General features: G+C 45.7%; 1 protein-coding gene across 1 annotated transcript in view; it reads right to left on the bottom strand.

Annotated features, from left to right (window-relative positions):
• XPO1 (exportin 1) overlaps nucleotides 1-17,046 on the bottom strand; it is a 293,144-nt gene that overhangs the window by 165,064 nt on the left and 111,034 nt on the right. Inside the window, exon 5 of the mRNA XM_086927487.1 lies at nucleotides 12,429-12,535. Within this exon, the coding sequence (XP_086783613.1) occupies nucleotides 12,429-12,535 (107 nt within the window). The remainder of the gene's footprint in view (nucleotides 1-12,428; nucleotides 12,536-17,046) is intronic.

Genomic DNA, 17,046 nt, shown 5'->3' on the forward strand with positions numbered 1-17,046 from the left:
TACCACATCCAGGACCCATCTGTCCGTGGTAATCTTGGACCAATTTGAGTAATGTAGGGATATTCTTCCTCCAAATTTGCTTCAGGTTGGGTGAAAGTGGTGGCAGGATGTTAGTCTCACTTGCTTTTGTTGTTGTTGTCTCTTCCTCGATAAGAGGTTTTTCCTCTTGATTGAGAGTAGTTGTTCCTCCTCTGACCATACGTTTGTTGTCGGTATGGTTGGTATCTTTGGTTACTATGTGAGTTGTTATAGGAACGCTGCTGTGAGTAACCTCCTCTGCTAAGGAAATTGCCTCTTCCTCCACGAAAGGAAGGGTTACGAAATTGAAGAGACCCCAGGGACTGTGCAGTCTCGGTATCCTTTATGGCTTGTAAAGCCTAATCCACATGTTGTCCAAAAAGGAACTCCCCATCGTAAGCCATGTCCATTATCTTAGATTGGACTTCCAGGCGAAAGGATGTAGATTTCAACCATCCCTGTCTTCTCAAAACAGCTACACCCACTAGCTGTCTGAATCCTGTGGCACCTACGTCCACTGCAGCATCAATAATTTCTGATGACACACATTCTCCCTCTTGCAAAATCATCTTGGCTTCAGACCTATCCAGCTCTGAAAGCTTTTCAATGGACGGTGATATGTCCGACCACATTTGTCTGTCATACCTACCAAGTATTGCAAGGGAGTTCGCAACACGGACAGTAGTTGCTGCAATAGTAGAGACTTTTTTTACTATTGTGTCGAGACGCCTTCCTTCCCTATCCGGGGGTGCAGTGACTTTTGTAGACAGATTTTTGGCTCTCCTCTGAGCCGCCTGGGCGACAACAGAATCCGTTTTTGCTTGTCCAATAAGGCATGCCGGTGAACTGTTAGGCGCCCTATACTTTTTATCTACCAGAGGTAGAACTGCAGGTAGAGAATTTGGCGTAGCCATTACCTTAAGGCGTTCCTGCCAGATAAAATCTATTATAGGAATGGACCAACTTTGTTTTTGCGATAAGTCCTTAAAATCATACAAAAAACTCATCCTGCTTAGCTTCCATCGTGATGAGGAACCTCTTTGTTGCCCTTCCCATGATTTGATGGAAGGTTGCGATAGCCAACCTACGGCGGAATATCCGCCGATGGACAACTGGAGATGGAGTTTGTGCCTGATACTCATGCCACTCCGCCGATACCGACTTGTCGTCTACCTCGCCTTCTTCTCGTTCCTCCTCTTCCGAAGAGTCATCATCCTGCACCTGATGAGATGGCCCTGGTGAAGCGGCTACTGCAGGCCGTATCTTCATAGTTTGTTGCAGAGAAGCTGGTCTTGGAGACCCTAGCGTTGCCGTAGATGTTCTTGGTACCGGCGTAGAGAGGCGAGAATCATCTGATTCCGATGGTGGAAAACGACGATAATAATTGCTTAGCACATATTAAAGATTATGCAACAGGTCTAAAGGCATTTGCGTGGTAGGCGCAGACACAGGAGCCAGACCAGAGGGCTCAAGGAATTGGTCCTCCTCATCTTGTTGTTCTTCCTGAAATTTGATTAGCAGCTCAGACGGGCTTCTGGCTGTACGGAAAGTATCATCCTCATAAGATTCCTCTTCCTCGGAATCTAGCAACTTTTCTGGTAGTTTCAATGGAGATGATTCACGCTTTCTTAGAGTGAAGTGTGATCGACGGTGAAGGCAGGAGTATTGGCTTGGATGACCAAACTTGCAGTTCAGTACAGGTTGATAGTGGGGGGGTCGACTGTACCACCGTCAACGGTGAAAAACCTGTATCCGATTGAGAAACCAGAAACTTCGTCGACGGTATGGCCGTCGACGGTAACATTGTCGTCGACGATGACGTCGTGGACTAAGGTGTCTTTCTTCGACGACGATGACGCAGTCGACGGATGAGTCTCCTTCGTCGACTAGGTCGTCGGCGGTATCTTCGACGAGGTAGTCGGCGGTGTCTTCACCGACGAGGTAGTCGGCTTGTAACTTAGTCGACTAGGTAGTCGGCTTGTAACTTAGTCGAAGGGGATGTCGTCGACAGTAGGGCTAACTTTGTCGACGGCAAGATGTTAGTCGACGATTGAGTCGACGGCGTAGCACCCGTGGACGGTACCTTCATGATTATCGTCGACAGTGGGACGTTAACGGTAGATGGCACCATCTTCGACGAAAAGATAGGTCGAACTTGGACGTGGACCAGCGTCGACGGTGAGGAGGTTGTAGACATCACCATAGCTGGTTTTGGTGAGGAGAAAGTCACCGTAGATGTTGAAAAGGTGGCCACATGAGGAGATGGCGACGGTGAAGCTGTATTTGACGCTGAAGTGGTCAAAGGAACAGCCTGAGGTGAAATCTTTTGAGAAGCTGTCTTGGATGTTGTAGATTTCCCAGCTTTCCTTGAGGGCGTACAAGGGTCAGTTTTTACAGGTCTAGAAACCTTCTTTGAAGTGGAAGGCACGCCAGAGTCCTGAGAGGATTGGCTCTCTTCAACACCTTCGGCCCAGGAGAAAGCTACCACAACCTCAGCTTTCCTCTTCCTAGAGGATACAGAAGACCCTGAGGCGATGCTTCCTACCTCAGAAACGGGGTTATCCTTGTCCTTTATCCTCTGGAGCCACAGGAGAAGACGACCCTCTCTGTCCCTGAGGGTTTTCTGAGGAAAAGTTCTGCAGATTTTACACTCCTTCGCCTCATGATCAGGATACAAACAATATATACATTTTTTGTGAGGATCCTCCTTGAACAGCCTTAGCATTCCACAGGAATCACAAGCCCTAAAAAGGGATTTAGAAGTAGACATCCTTTGAAGGTTAAAAAACCAACCAAAGTAAGAAGAAACTGAGCAGAGCTCAGGGAGACTCCCTTCACAAGACGTGCGGTAGAAAACTTGAGAGCCTGAGCCTCTGGGGAGAACATTCTGGTGGGTGCGGTCGCCTGATTGGCTGCAGTTTGGTCTAGACAAAATGACTAGGATAGTCATGTGTGGGAGCTTTTGCTTCTGTAGCTGTGGGCTATTTTACTTCCTGGTTGGTTATTACAACGGGTTGTTGGTTATTACAGGCATATTATTGATTTTTTATTAACTGCCTGAATCATTCCCACTCAGACGACGGGAATGATTCAGGCATGTGAATCTATGAAAGACACCCCAAATACTGGAGAACAACTGTACCTACCTGTTCCTAGGAGACCCCCCCCCCCGAGTCTTACCCCAGAACTTTAACTCTGCCAGTCGAGCTCTTACCCATAGACCAATAACTTAATTTTCTCCGTAGGGTAGCATTGGCTGGTTTTCACTTGGAAATTCTTCTAAGTGTCGAGTTTTGCAACTTAAAATGTCCGATCAACAAAAACGAAATTTCTCACCTGTTACCAGGAGAGATCCTAGTGCTGGATCTTTGTGCCCAGCACGGACCATAAAAAGTAATTACAACTGATTTTCCGATTACCTGATTTACTCCTATAGGATAACATTGCCTGTTTTTTGCCAGAAATTCTTTGAAGTGTCGATTTTCAAAACATACAAATATTCCTTAAAAATCACCTGTGTAACAAAAACGATTTCTTTTAACTGTTTACAGGAAATGCACCAGGGCTGAATCCAGGATCCAGCCTGAGTAAGAAAAACATTCATAAAGTGGTTTTATTGCATTTACTTAAAACTTCCATTGAGCTCATTAGGTTTTGCCTAGCAAAAGTACGCATGCTCTAGGAAAACCTTATGTTTTTCTCTGTGGGGTCGGGTATCCGCCCCCTCCTCCCATTGGCTAGCTCCATAAATGGAGGCTAGCCATTGGGAGAGGGCTCTGTCCGTCAATCCCAGACTAGATTCGGGGGCGTTCCCGAGAATTTTTCTCTTTTGGCGACGTCACGCTACGTCAGCCAAAAGCCCTCGGGAACGCCCCCGAATCTGGTCCGGCATTGAGCCGGCACCCACACAAGCACCAGTTGCATTACAGAAGGGCGCATTCATTTTTAGGCACAGAGAGATTAAGTGGTATTATGAAATGTTATTGGTCAATTGTGATTCACTTGATACCAGCCATGTCCATAATTTGCTTAATTGCGGCACATGTATAAACTGTCTCGCTCTGTATACTTTGTCCTACGGGGCCCTTGTACCTACAAAAGGTTCTCTCTCCCCATCCTCACTACCTTGTGTCTCATTGTTTGTACCAATAAATTTTATATTCCCGTTTCATTCCGTTTGCCTCCGCCCCTCCCACCACCAAGCGCCCCTTCCCTCCTCCCGCTGTCACTCATGCGTCACCCCTGATGCCTCTCCCAGTCCCACCATAACACCAGAGTAGCCCCTGGCACGTGACTTCATGACGCGCTGTACCCTGAAGCGCATGCTTTACTTAATCTAAGCAGCTTCACTATCACTGCATCATTTCAACTAAACCGCACACGAATGTGGCGGCCCGGGATTGATGCCTGCACTTGCCGTAGGCTCTGGATTTCAGTCTCCATTCACTTTACGGTAAGCCGCCCTGCTGGTATCTGCTTGTATCTGCACGACCGTACCCTCCGGCATCCCCTAATAGTCCTTTCCTCCCATAGATTCTGTTTTTTGCCTGGTGCTGTGCTTGGCACAGATCGCCACATACACCACGGCTGGCTTCACTCGGCGCAGCCCACAAGATATCGTCCTTGGGTAAGTTCCCCGCAGCAGCTAAAAATAATTCCCATGTGATTCTAGTGAGAAAACGCCATGGCAATTGATAAGCTGGGGAGGCTCCGTGTGGCAGGGTGTCGCTCCTCTGAGCCTGCAAGGCTCCCTCGATGTCCGGAGCCCTCTCCGGCCCCTATTGCCCACCACCCCTTGTTCGTGCTTGCTTTCCTGTCGCCCCCCAGGCTGGCGCATGGGTCCGGCTGGGGGTTTGCCTGCCGGCGCTGGTTGGTCTTTTTTGTATTCTGCATCCAGTCCCAGTGGCACTGACCCTACGTGCATGCAGTGAATCAATAAAACTGTGAAGAGCACAAAGTCGAGTTACATAGTGATAGCCATGTGGTAAATAGTGTGGAATCTTGTTTTCAAGTAATGTGTTTATGGCAGTGCAGAGGTTACTCAAAAAGGACCGTTTGTCTCAAAGAAGGTGAATGAATAAAAAGCTGTCTAGCTAAAAATAATTCCCATGTGATTCTAGTGAGAAAACGCCAGGGCAATTGATAAGCAGTGTAGAGATTGCTCATTTTATTTCATTAAGGAGAGATTGAAGAGCTGCTTGAATGAGTAAAAAAATCAAGACAAACATTAAAATATAAAACAAGTGCCATTCATCAACTTTAAGCTTTCTTCTTCCCTGGAGACAAACCGATTTCCCTTCCTTTCCTGCGCAGAATGTCCTACAGCCTCTGCTCACCCCCCTTTCCGATCACAGAAGCAAGACAAGCCTGCATACATAAAAACTGGATTTATTGCTTTCGAGATTGCGGTGCTTAAATCATTCTGTATTTTATCTGTGCACGTGATCGAAACAAATGCATTGAACTTCAATGACCCTTCACCTTTTCTTTCCACATGAACAATCTGCTCCGGGATCAACATTGAACATTGAGTAGAATAAATAACCATTCTTATTCTTAAAATTTGCATATCCACGTCCGCTAACGTGGCAGCAGTTACCAAGAGACTGCTAAGGGTTGACATGTAAATTCAGCAGTTCGGTAGAGTACACTCCTACCTAGCACTAAAGTAAACAAGTAAAAATGATTTTTGAGCATGGGCAGGTTCAGGCCAGCCAATGCTGTTTGCTTCTGAAAAGCAAAAATCACAGCAGCTCAGAAGCTGAGTATGGGTCCATAGTTGACTTTTTCGGCCTGAGTCCAGTATGTCTGGATAGGGACAATCTGCATTGGAAGGCCAATTCCAATTATCGTGAACCTCTCAATTCAGAAGATGCAGTAAGTGCCTCTTTGAGGACGGGCCTCCAACAAGGACTAAAAGCTCCAAGGACTGTTAGCAGTTCTCCTGCCACGGTGGGAACCTTGCCATTTGTGCAGAGAATTCTGTGCTGACTAAGCCTAAAGGAGGTCCTCAAACCATATTGTTGCAGCACTGGAAATTAAGAGTCATGCTTTAGTATAAAGACTGAAGAGATGTCTGATGACCCTGTTTTCGTGCCTCTGTTGCCTGCTTGTTGTGTATTTCTTCCCTCTGTCTGCCTGGTGTTTTGTGCCGTTCTGCCCTCTGTTACAGTTATTCCCCCCCTCGTTTTTCTGTCCTTCTGCCCTGTCTGCCTCGTGATTTGTGCCATTCTGCCCTCTGTTACAATCACCCCCCCCCCTCGTTTTTGTGTCCTTCTTCCCTCTGTCTGCCTGGTGTTTTGTGCCGTTCCTCCACCTGAACTGAGCCCTTTAAAATAAGGCCATGCTCCAAAAAGTACTGCAGCCCCCTGCCCTGAACCATAAAAAACTGCCCCCTACCTCCGTGAAGTACTCTGACTCTGCTCCCTACCCTCCCTTGGCGCCTAAAACTGTCCCCTGCCATGCGGCCTACAAAGCCTCGACTTAGTAAACTGTCCCTTTTCTGTGTGCTTCGAGGCCGTAAAATGTAAGCCTAGGCACAAATGGTTGGATTTGTGGGGTAAAGTTTTATTTAATGTGATTTTATGTACCGCAAACTTTACCCGAAGGTGTCAGAGCGCTTTACATAAGAACCAGTTGCCAAACCTAAGGACTTTGATTTACATGCGTTAAGTAAAAGATACAAACAGGAAAACAATTGAAACGTACTACATGTAGTCACACAAAGAAGAGACTGTTGATTCTCGTTATATTTCTATATACATATGGAAGGGATATGAATAGATGTACTGCAAGAGTCACTATGGAATGTTAGAGTAGAAAGGTCTACTCAATATACTAGTGAATACAGTCATCTCTATATACAGAAAAAATGAGTTGGAGTGGGACACAGTGGGTGGATGGATGCATGATGGATGAATGTATGCATGTTGCATGGATGTATGGGTGGATGCATGGATGGGTTGTTGGTTGGATGGGTTGGTGGATTGCATAAATTGTTGAGGGATTGGCTGTATATATGCATCTATCCATCCACCCATCTGTGCATCTATCCATAGACACATCCATACACCCATCCATGCATGCACCCATGCATGCACCAACTCATCCATGCAAGCATTACAACAAGAGCCCGCAGCTCTCCTTCGTCTCTCCTCGCCCCCCCTTCCCTGAGCCCGCAGCTCTCCTTTGTCTCTCCTCGCCCCCCTTCCCTGTGCCATGCCCTGCTATTGTAAATGATAATGCCATTTATTTATGTTAAAAAAACAAATAAAAAAAATGTCAAGAGCAATGCCAATAGCTCTAACTTTAACAAAGGCAAAACCATTGCATTGTAAATGCTTGTTTTTTAATTGTGTTTAACTTGGGTTGCATATTGCAACAACTGTATCTATTGCATTTAAAAGTCAACTGCTATTAGAATGAATTCAATTGCAACATCTCATTCTGAGAAAGTATTTTTATACCTACTTGTGGTTCTAAAATAAAACAATATATATTTATATACAAAACAATTGGCCCATTGTTCAGTTCTTGAGTGTGTGAGACTATTTGCTGACTTAGTGTGTACAACAAATGCTTTACACTGTCCTCTGATACTGCCTTACAGCTCGAGACTGCACACCGTACCTTACTTTGGTGCAGTATATACAGTCACTTTCTTACACTGGCCGCCTGAGTGCCGCTGAGGGTGCAACAGTGCATCACCGACTCAGTCAAAGACTAGACAAACTGTAGTTTTAATCCTGCGGTCCCCATTTCTTCTTAAAGTAGCAATCATCAGTATGTTTTAAAGAATGATTGTGCCTTATATATTTCTAACAGTTTCGTTAAATGAAATGATCATGTTTTATTTATGCTCAAAAAGTGTCTGGACGGAGTGTTCTCCAACCAGCTTTTTTTTTTCTTTTAGTTAATAATTTAAATTGATTGAAACGATAAACAAATACATACAGTGCATCACTGACCCTGGGAGACCCCCCCCCCCCCTCCCCCTCCAGTCTAACCCGAGAACCCTAACTCGAAAGATCGATTACTTACCTCGAAACCGATAACTCATTTTTTCTCATAGGATAACATGGAAACTTTTTGGGAGAAAGTGTCAAAGAGTCGACAATTAAAAACTACAAATATTCCTTAAAAATCAGCCGAATAACCAAAACGCATTTTCTCAACTGTTTTCAGGAAATGTCCCAGTGCTGAATCTAGGATCCAGCACTAAAAAAAAGTATTGATAACACAACTTACCTGCTAAGTGAATTTCCTTCTATAGGATAACATTGGTGATTCTATGTGAAACAGTTTTTAAGTGTCACCTTTTGAAATACAATAATATTCTTTAAAAATCGTACATTTAACCAAAACGCATTTACTCACCTGTTTTCAGGTAATCTCCCAGGGCTGAATTTAGGATCCAGTCCTGTGTTAGCAAAAGTAATCTGAAAAGTAATTAACTGCATTTTACTTAAAAAGCCCAATCAATTGAATGTACTATACCTGTAATGTTTAGCAAACTGCTTTCTTAAAATTGTAACCAAAACCAGTACAAGTTACACTGCGATTTTGAACAGTGTTCATACAAGTAATTTACTACTTTAAAGTATTTATGCTTAACTGTACCAGGCTTGTCCTAGAAATAAAACCGTATATTTTTTTTATACAAATCAATTGGCCTAGAGTTCAGTTCTTGAGTGTGTGGATTTTGTTGCTGACTGAGTGTGTACATCAAATGCTTTACACTGTCCTCTGATACTGCCTTACTGCTCGACCAAGCTACCAGTAAGGTTCTATCTAACTAACCTCTGCCAAACCTCTGGAGACCCTTGGACTCTATACACACTGTAAGACCTATTGTGGATGCACATACCATTGTACTTTCAAATGCTGTAAGATTAAACAGCATGTGATGTACATGTTTACAAGTTAGGAACAATGTTGTGCTAAGCGGGAGAATAGACAATGTAGATACAGGTCAGTGGCCCCCATAGATTACAAGGGCAACCCCCAATTGTTTTATACACATTTTAGACAGTTTATCAATCTGATGGCAGAAATGCATTAAGATCAACGTTGTAAGCTTTAGGTCACAATAAGGCCGGATCTTCATCAGGGAAAAAGGAGGGGGCCATAGTTAAGGTGGGCCTTAACTAGACCTATCAATGGGGAAAGCTGAAGGCAGCTCAAAAGTATCACAGGGTGAAGTAAATTGTGGACTTGACAAAGTAAATAAGGGCAGTCAATAGATGGGCTCCATTAAGCTAATCAGCGGCCTACTCGAGTCTGTAGGAGTGAATGGCCATTCCCTGTTGCTCTTGCCCTATTCCCAACTCCGCCCCTTCTGTCTCTGTGTCTTTCTTCTGCAGCATTGTCTTGATTGTGCATCAGGCATTATTTGAAACTTTACATCTACCAAAATTTAAAGGAGCTTGCGCTGGTTTGTAATCCAGGCTACATTCTGTTTCTTTTCCTTCACAGCGATCTGTGCAAGACGGTCACAAGCTACAAACCTCCACCAGATGCTTCTAGGGCACATGCACTGAAGGGTCATGAGGTGTGCAGCCTCCTTCCATGCTTGAGTGTTGACGGCAAAGTACTGACCCTTGTTTGGAATACCTATTTTATTTATCTGTCCCATACTGTTCAAATGTTATTGTTAAATTAACCGTTAAATTCTACCCCTTTCCTGTGGCACCTTTGAGGGTTTTTTGTCTTCAGCAGTACCATCCGTCAAAGGTTAGTGCAGCAACTAGAAGCGAAACCATAAACACTGCAGTTGCGGGCTACTGTTTTCATATTTATTTTATATTTTTATATTGCACTCATTCCACTTGGTAGGTCTTACATAAGGTAAAGAATGAAGATGACCAGAATCTATATGGAAGTGTAGTTCACTGCCAGTTGTTGCAGTTAGTTGGTGACCCACCCACAGGCAGGTATGAAGAGATGGGTGTCAGCCTATGCCAGAAATGTAGAAATTCAGGTTTGTACCGGGAAGATAGATGACTGTGTTGGGTGAGCCTTTTACGTAGAGCGGCTCTCAGTGTAACCATTTCTATTTGACCAGGCATGTTTACCAGTAGATTGTGGGTACTGTAGGCACATGAAAAGGTGATGCATGTGGCTGTCAATAAATGTATTGTTAGCTAAGGGCACTCAAATGCATATTATACATTTTATGTGTGTCCCTCAAGGCACCTGAAGGGTATATGGAATTAAAAGATAAGAAAAAGCTTTCTGTTAAAATGTTTTCAATTTTACTTTTCCCCCTCCTGATGCTCACTTACAAAGTTGACTGTATATAGGACGGGCTCCTCACTTGTCAACCACCCCCCAAACCAATCCGACCCCGTGTTTGTTTGTGTGAACCGTGGTAAGATGATGGACCACATTTCCATAAAGTTTGCACAATAATCACGTAATCTTTGAATTCAGTGGCCCATACCGCACCACTAATTAGCTAAGCTAAGGACTTTAGCAGCCCTGTCAGTCTCGAGTAAATGGTACCCCAGGCATCTAACATATTGGTACTAAAAAGGGTCCCTCAGGGCTGCAGCATGTATTGTGCCACCCTAAGGGACCCCTCACCTAACTCGTGCAGACTGTCATTTCAGGCTGCGCGACATGGTGAAAACTATAAGTGAAAATATGACATGACACTCCTGTGCCTCATGTCAAATGCACTGCATCTAATATATGCAAGTCACCCCTACAAGAGGCCCTTGCGCATTAAGGTAGGGTGCATTATATTTAACGTGAGGACATATCTGCATGATCAGATATGCCCCGGTGAAGTCTAGATATTATTACTAGAAATTGCAAGTGAGCAGGGAAGCCATCTTAAGGTATGTACTCCACACTGGTAAAAACTAGTTTTTTCCATTTACATAATGGCTTCACCAACACATATGGTGTTTGGTATCAAAACTCTCGTAGTAACCAAACACTGATTCCAATGATTGATTTATTGATATGCACCTAAAGGGCACCCTAGAGGAAAACCTACCAACCACTAGTGTTGCGGATGGACCTAGCCAGCCTCCCACTACAAATGTGTTTGACCCTCAGGGGTCAAACTTCTATAAAAGAATCAATAGCGCTACATCGCAGGAATCACTGGCTACTGATAGAGGCGCAAATTAGGTTCAAAGCACTCTAACACAAAGATATATACAACAAAGGGGCCAGTAAGATTAGGAATCTGGTGTGCCAACATCTTCCCAGCAGATATCGGCGGTCAGGCTTTGAGCGCCTGCTAAAAATCACCAGAATAAAAAGGGCCAGATGAAAGGGGGGGGGGGGGGGGGTATGGCAAAGAGGGGGGCTTTTTTTCCCCCAACTTGCGCCCAAGCTGTGGAATTCATTAGATTCACAGCCTCAGAGGTCATATTCAGGGAAAAACTGAAAACTTGGATGTTCACGGGTTGTAACTAAACCCCTGCCTGCTCGCGGTCGTTCCATTAGTCCACTTGCCCAGCTCTGGGAAGCCTTCGGGTAGCCATGCGCTCTATAAATCCTTTTAATATTAACAGGCGTGAGGACCCTTGCTCTCATGAGGTCAGAAACAAAGCCCGCTCAAGCAGAGGATGTTTATACCCCCTCGCACAGGATGACCTGCAAATTAGCGTTCCAGGGGGAGGAGGGGGGATGTCCGGGTGGGGGCAGGGTGTTCTGCCTTATCTCAAAGGAGAGGCTGCCAACCCCCCCTGCCCTAAGCCATCTGGCACAAGGACTAGGACAGGCAAGAAAATAAGCTATGCAGGAGGCGTGCTGCACTGCCAGGCTAGGCACACCTCTAGGGGGCCAAGCTTGGTGAACACAACTTTAGAAATCCACCATATTTTGTGTGGCGGAATTAGGAATTCTGGGACAGTGTGATGCCCGCTCCCCAAAGGAAGTGGTCATCTGGGGGTGTGGTAACCCTAGGGCTAAGTGGCCCATTGGCTACAACCCCTCACCCCCCTAAATTGAGTATTTTAGGGGACCTCTCCAGATACCAGGACTTCAGATTTCTTGGGACAAAAAGAAGTTGAAAGAAGATTGCCGATACGAAAATAGAGTAGCGCAACTGACTTGGTGTCAACCCTGCCAGCTGCACTCGACCCTCGTGTGCAACATATGTCCTACCGCAGTGCAGACCTCAAACGAAACAGAGTCTTTGATGGGGGGGGGGGGGGGGGGGGGGGGGGAGGAAGAGAGAAAGAGAATCTGGCAAGATAGGGCAGCCAATTCCGTATTAACCACCCTCACTGTCAGTCCCTGCTGTACATGGAATGCAGTTGCAGACAGGACGTCAGAAAGGGGTCATTCATATGAAGGGAGAGAGGGGAGAGGGGCACCTTAGGGCATGCCGTCTCAGGTCAGGTGCTGCAGATAAGTAAAAACATGTATTATACTAAAAATATAGAACTTACCATTTGAGGATCATTGGATCGGCTCACCCACCCAGAAATAAGTTTCAAAGTTTCCCTTTTCACAGTTCGCATACTTCTGATCAAAGGCTGTTTTGTAACCATTTCACCTGCATAAAAGCCATAGCCAGATTTAGTCAGTATATTTCACATAGTCTCTCTATATACATCTATATACAAATCTTTCTATATATCTATATAATCTCATCAGTAACCTCAAAACTACTTACATCTCAAGCCTGCATTGCCATTAATTCCAAGCTGCTAAAATGCCAATTCTGGGACGTCCAAAATGTAACAATGGTCACAGTAGTTATATTTACAATTTTAAGAATGAGCAAGCATAGGCATCCAGGCCTCACACCTGGAATACATAAACATCTTTATACAAATCACATTCTTGCCCTCTTTATAATCTTTTCAGCAACTGTGCAATATTTATAGATTGCATACCATTAGACAATAGTTTCTTGCATCACTCAAATTGTCTTACTTATTTATACAGCACTCAAACTGCCTGCACGTGCAAGCAGGTATTTTTTTCACTTTCAAAGAAATGCTCATTTAAGTTATTAATATTGACTAATCTGGCCAATATGGGAGAACAGGTTTATTATCAATACAAATTTATTTTGATGAAAAGGCATGGACTATAAACATTGTAAGTACCCACATATAGGCTATGTTGGCCTATTTTAATGTATGTTTCCATTAAGAAAAAAGGTAAATAAACTTTAAAACTTACCTAATGAAAAACTAAGCAACTATTTCAATGCATTTTAAAGGGAAAGAAAACAGGATAAAAACTTGGACTGCAACCTCAAGGTGGAAAACGGACACGGCTCTTCAAATTGACCCAGAAACACCAAAATCACTTTTTGCCTACATTAATGGTTCCCCCAGTTAATTTGGATAGACACTCAGGATCGTGATATTATAAATACCACATTTATGTTCCGCTGAGGAGAGTTGTTTAAAACATCAATGAATATTACCATTAATGAAGACCTCCATCCTATCACTCAATAGAGGGGAAAGCCCACCATCTAAAAAGCATAATAAAACAGCATTATGTTAACTAAGTGTCAGCCATAATAATGTAACTAATTCCGTAAGAAGGCATGACCCACTTTAATATTTGTTCTGAAGTCTAGAATCAATCCAGAGAAATATCTAGTGAATGTAAGACTAGATCTCCCAAAGCCACCTTCCAAACATCCAATAGGAGTATTTGTAATAGGGCAGTAATAAACAAACTACCTCCATTAGAATCAACTTTAGGTTTAATATGTATGAAACTGGGTTTTTGTTACAGTAGCTCCCCCACATTTTGCCTGGTATTTGATGCAACTTGACGTGAACTGGGTTCCTGCTAACCAGGTTCCAAGTGCCCATATTCTTTCCCTAAAACCAGTTTGCTGGTCAACTGATTTCTAATTGACCAGGCCTTAAGCATCTCTGTAAGTTCCTAGCCAGTGGTAGCTCTGGTACCTAGAGCATGGGTATTAAAGAGGGCCCATCAGAGCTACAGCATATATTGTGCCAATCTAAGAGATCAAGCACCAACCCCATTCGGACTGAAATGACAGTGCACTAAAAAGTTGATAAAACATGGCAAACACCCTGTGTGCCATGTCCCCCCAACACTGCATGCAGCAAGCCGTACAGCCCTAAGGCAGGGTGCAGCATATAACATGTGAGGACATAGCTGCCTGAGCAATTGTACCTTCAATCAATCAATCAGTGACACTTATAAAGCGCGCTACATACCCGTGGGGTCTCAAGGCGCTGGGGGGGGGGGGGGGGGGAGCCGCTACTGCTCGAACAGCCAGGTCTTCAGCTTCTTCCTGAAGGAGAGGTGGTCTTGGGTCAGGCGCAGGTCGGTCGGGAGGGAGTTCCAGGTCTTGGCGGCCAGGTGGGAGAAGGACCTTCCTCCTGTAGTCGCTCTTCGGATGCGGGGGACGGCGGCGAGGGCGTGGTTGGCTGATCGGAGGTGGCGTTTGGGAGCGTAGAAGTTGACTCGGCTGTTGAGGTAGCTCGGGCCTTGGTCGTGTAGGGCTTTGTGTGCGTGGGTGAGGAGGCGGAAGGTGATTCTTTTGTTGACGGGGAGCCAGTGAAGGTCTCGCAGATGTCCGGAGATGTGGCTGGTTCGTGGGATGTCGAGGATGAGTCTGGCTGAGGCGTTCTGGATCCGCTGGAGTCTCTTCTGGAGCTTGGCGGTGGTCCCGGCGTAGAGGGCGTTGCCGTAGTCCAGTCGGCTGGTGACGAGGGCCTGGGTGACGGTCTTCCTGGTCTCGGTGGGGATCCACCAGAAGATCTTCCGTAGCATGCGTAGGATGTTGAAGCATGCCGAGGAGACGTTGTTGACTTGCCTGGTCATGGAGAGGGAGGAGTCCAGGATGAAGCCCAGGTTGCGTGCATGGTCTGTCGGTTTGGGTGCGGTGCCCAGGGCGGGAGGCCACCAGGAGTCGTCCCAGGCGGAGGGAGAGGAGCCCAGGATGAGGACCTCCTTGTGTACCTTGTGTTGGCCAGTTCAATTACTGAGAATACAAGTAAACAGGGACGCAATATTACAGTATGTACTGGGCACTGGTCATAACGAGTTTCACGCTACATAATAGCTTCCCCGAAACCTATGGTGTTTTGTATGAAACAATGTATTAATAAACCCACACTGATTCCTGTGGAGTTATTAATACATGCACCCAGAGGAACCCCCTGAAAACATACAGTACATGTGTTGGCTGAATGGTCCAGTCCAGCCTGCCACAACAGAAGTGCTTCCAATCCCCCTGAACGTGATGAACTTTCATCATGAGTGACAAAGGTAACGCCTTCTGCCAGAGCAGGCCTTGTTTCTGACCTCAGAGTGTATCGGTATATCAAGGCAGAAGGCTTCCATGGCCTACACCACCTGTGATATGCAAACCTGGATTCCCCCAGACAGGTAAAATGCCGCCCACTACTCCGGGCCCATTTTGCACTAGGACAGAGACAGTTAGCTAGTCATGAGGACTTAACTCTTAGGCTAGTACCACCCGTAAGGTGGCTACCCGAAGTGAACATGCCTAGGAAAATTCCACCATCTTGGTGTTTGGTGGATTTGGGTCATCTGGGTGAGGGCTATGCCCACTTCCCACAGGAAGTGGTCATATAGAGGGTGTGGTCACCTTAAAGGTAGGTAGCCCATTAGCTACTACCGGACACTTCTTGGTATGCCCCTAAATACAGTATTTAGGTGGCACCCCTGATGCCAAACTTCAGACTGGACATACCAAAAGAATAAGTGTACTGAAGTTTGCAGCCCTGAGAACAGAGGAGCACAACAGACTTGGCGCCAGCCTGCTGCACCCAACCCTAGCGGAGAAAACGACCCGTCCTACCGCCGTGCACACTCCAAGAAAAGAGTAGTGCTGCCACTGCGTCGCAAATCAGACAACTCCCTTGGAGTAGATGAGCTATGCCCCTGCAGCCGCAAGCACAAGAGAAACAAGGGACGGTTTAATGTCCTGCTGCTCACCCGGACTGCTGATGCTACAGCTGCCCAGGAAGAAGTACCGGACACCTTGCAGCAGCCAAGGCTTGTGTCCAGTACTGACACTGATGCCAAGGAAAACCAACCTGCCTGTTGAGGGACTTCAGGTACATGGAGACCCACATCATGAGTGGCTCAACAGTCCCGTTTGCCCCTCTTCAGCAGAATTAGAGTGAGCCTCTGACCGCTGCCACCAGACATCACCCCTTCCAACGCCGGAGTCCTAGGCAGGGGACAGTGGAAACCGTCTAAGGCTGAACGGTGGAATGCTTGGGTTTGACAAGACTGGACTTCTAGTCATCACCTGCAGCTGTTTTCTGTAGGCCCCCTCCAACTGCTTGGGACTCCAGCACGCGTCCGGACGCCAAAAGACACCACTGTACCTGAACCAGACAGCCCACCGAGAAGTGGCTCACTGTGACTGAGCATCCTCAAAAGTCGAGCCCCCTGTGGGTAACCACTTTGGGAAGAAAAGATGGTCTAGGTCAGAGGACAACCTTGTCCGGATTAACAGCAAGGAAAGGAGACTTAGAAGACACAGCCTGAAGCTCAATCACCCTGCGAGTAGAGGTTATGGCAACCAGAAAAGCAGTCTTTAGAGTCAAGAGTCTAAGAGGACAATTATGTAGTGGCTCAAAAGGAGGGCACATAAGAAGTCAAAACAAGAAGCAAGTTCCACTGGGGCATTACGAAAGGAAGGAGGAGGAAAAAGGTGAGTAATAAATCTATTTACAATAGTGGACTTGAAAAAAGAAGGCTGATCAGGAAGGTGAAGAAAGGACAAAATGGGTGAAAGATAGCCTTTAAGAGTGCCCAGAGCAGAGTCCTGCTGGGCCAAATAACGAATGAAGAGGAGAATGTGAGAAAGTGCCCTCTCTGTATTGTATGCCCCCACTTTTTGCTGAAGTGCTGATGTTCCCTGACGGAGTGTGCCCTGGGCTCATGCTAATCAGGTACCCAGGGCCTATATTCCTTCCCTAAAATTACATTGAAGCCTAAACCCAATTGGCATCCCTGGCCACAGGAAGGCCCCTGGTAAATGGTACCAAAGGTACCCAGGGCACTGTGGCCAAGGAAGGCCCCCAA

Source organism: Lissotriton vulgaris, chromosome 6 (genome assembly GCF_964263255.1).
Source record: "Lissotriton vulgaris chromosome 6, aLisVul1.2, whole genome shotgun sequence".
Taxonomy (NCBI): Eukaryota; Metazoa; Chordata; class Amphibia; order Caudata; family Salamandridae; genus Lissotriton; species Lissotriton vulgaris.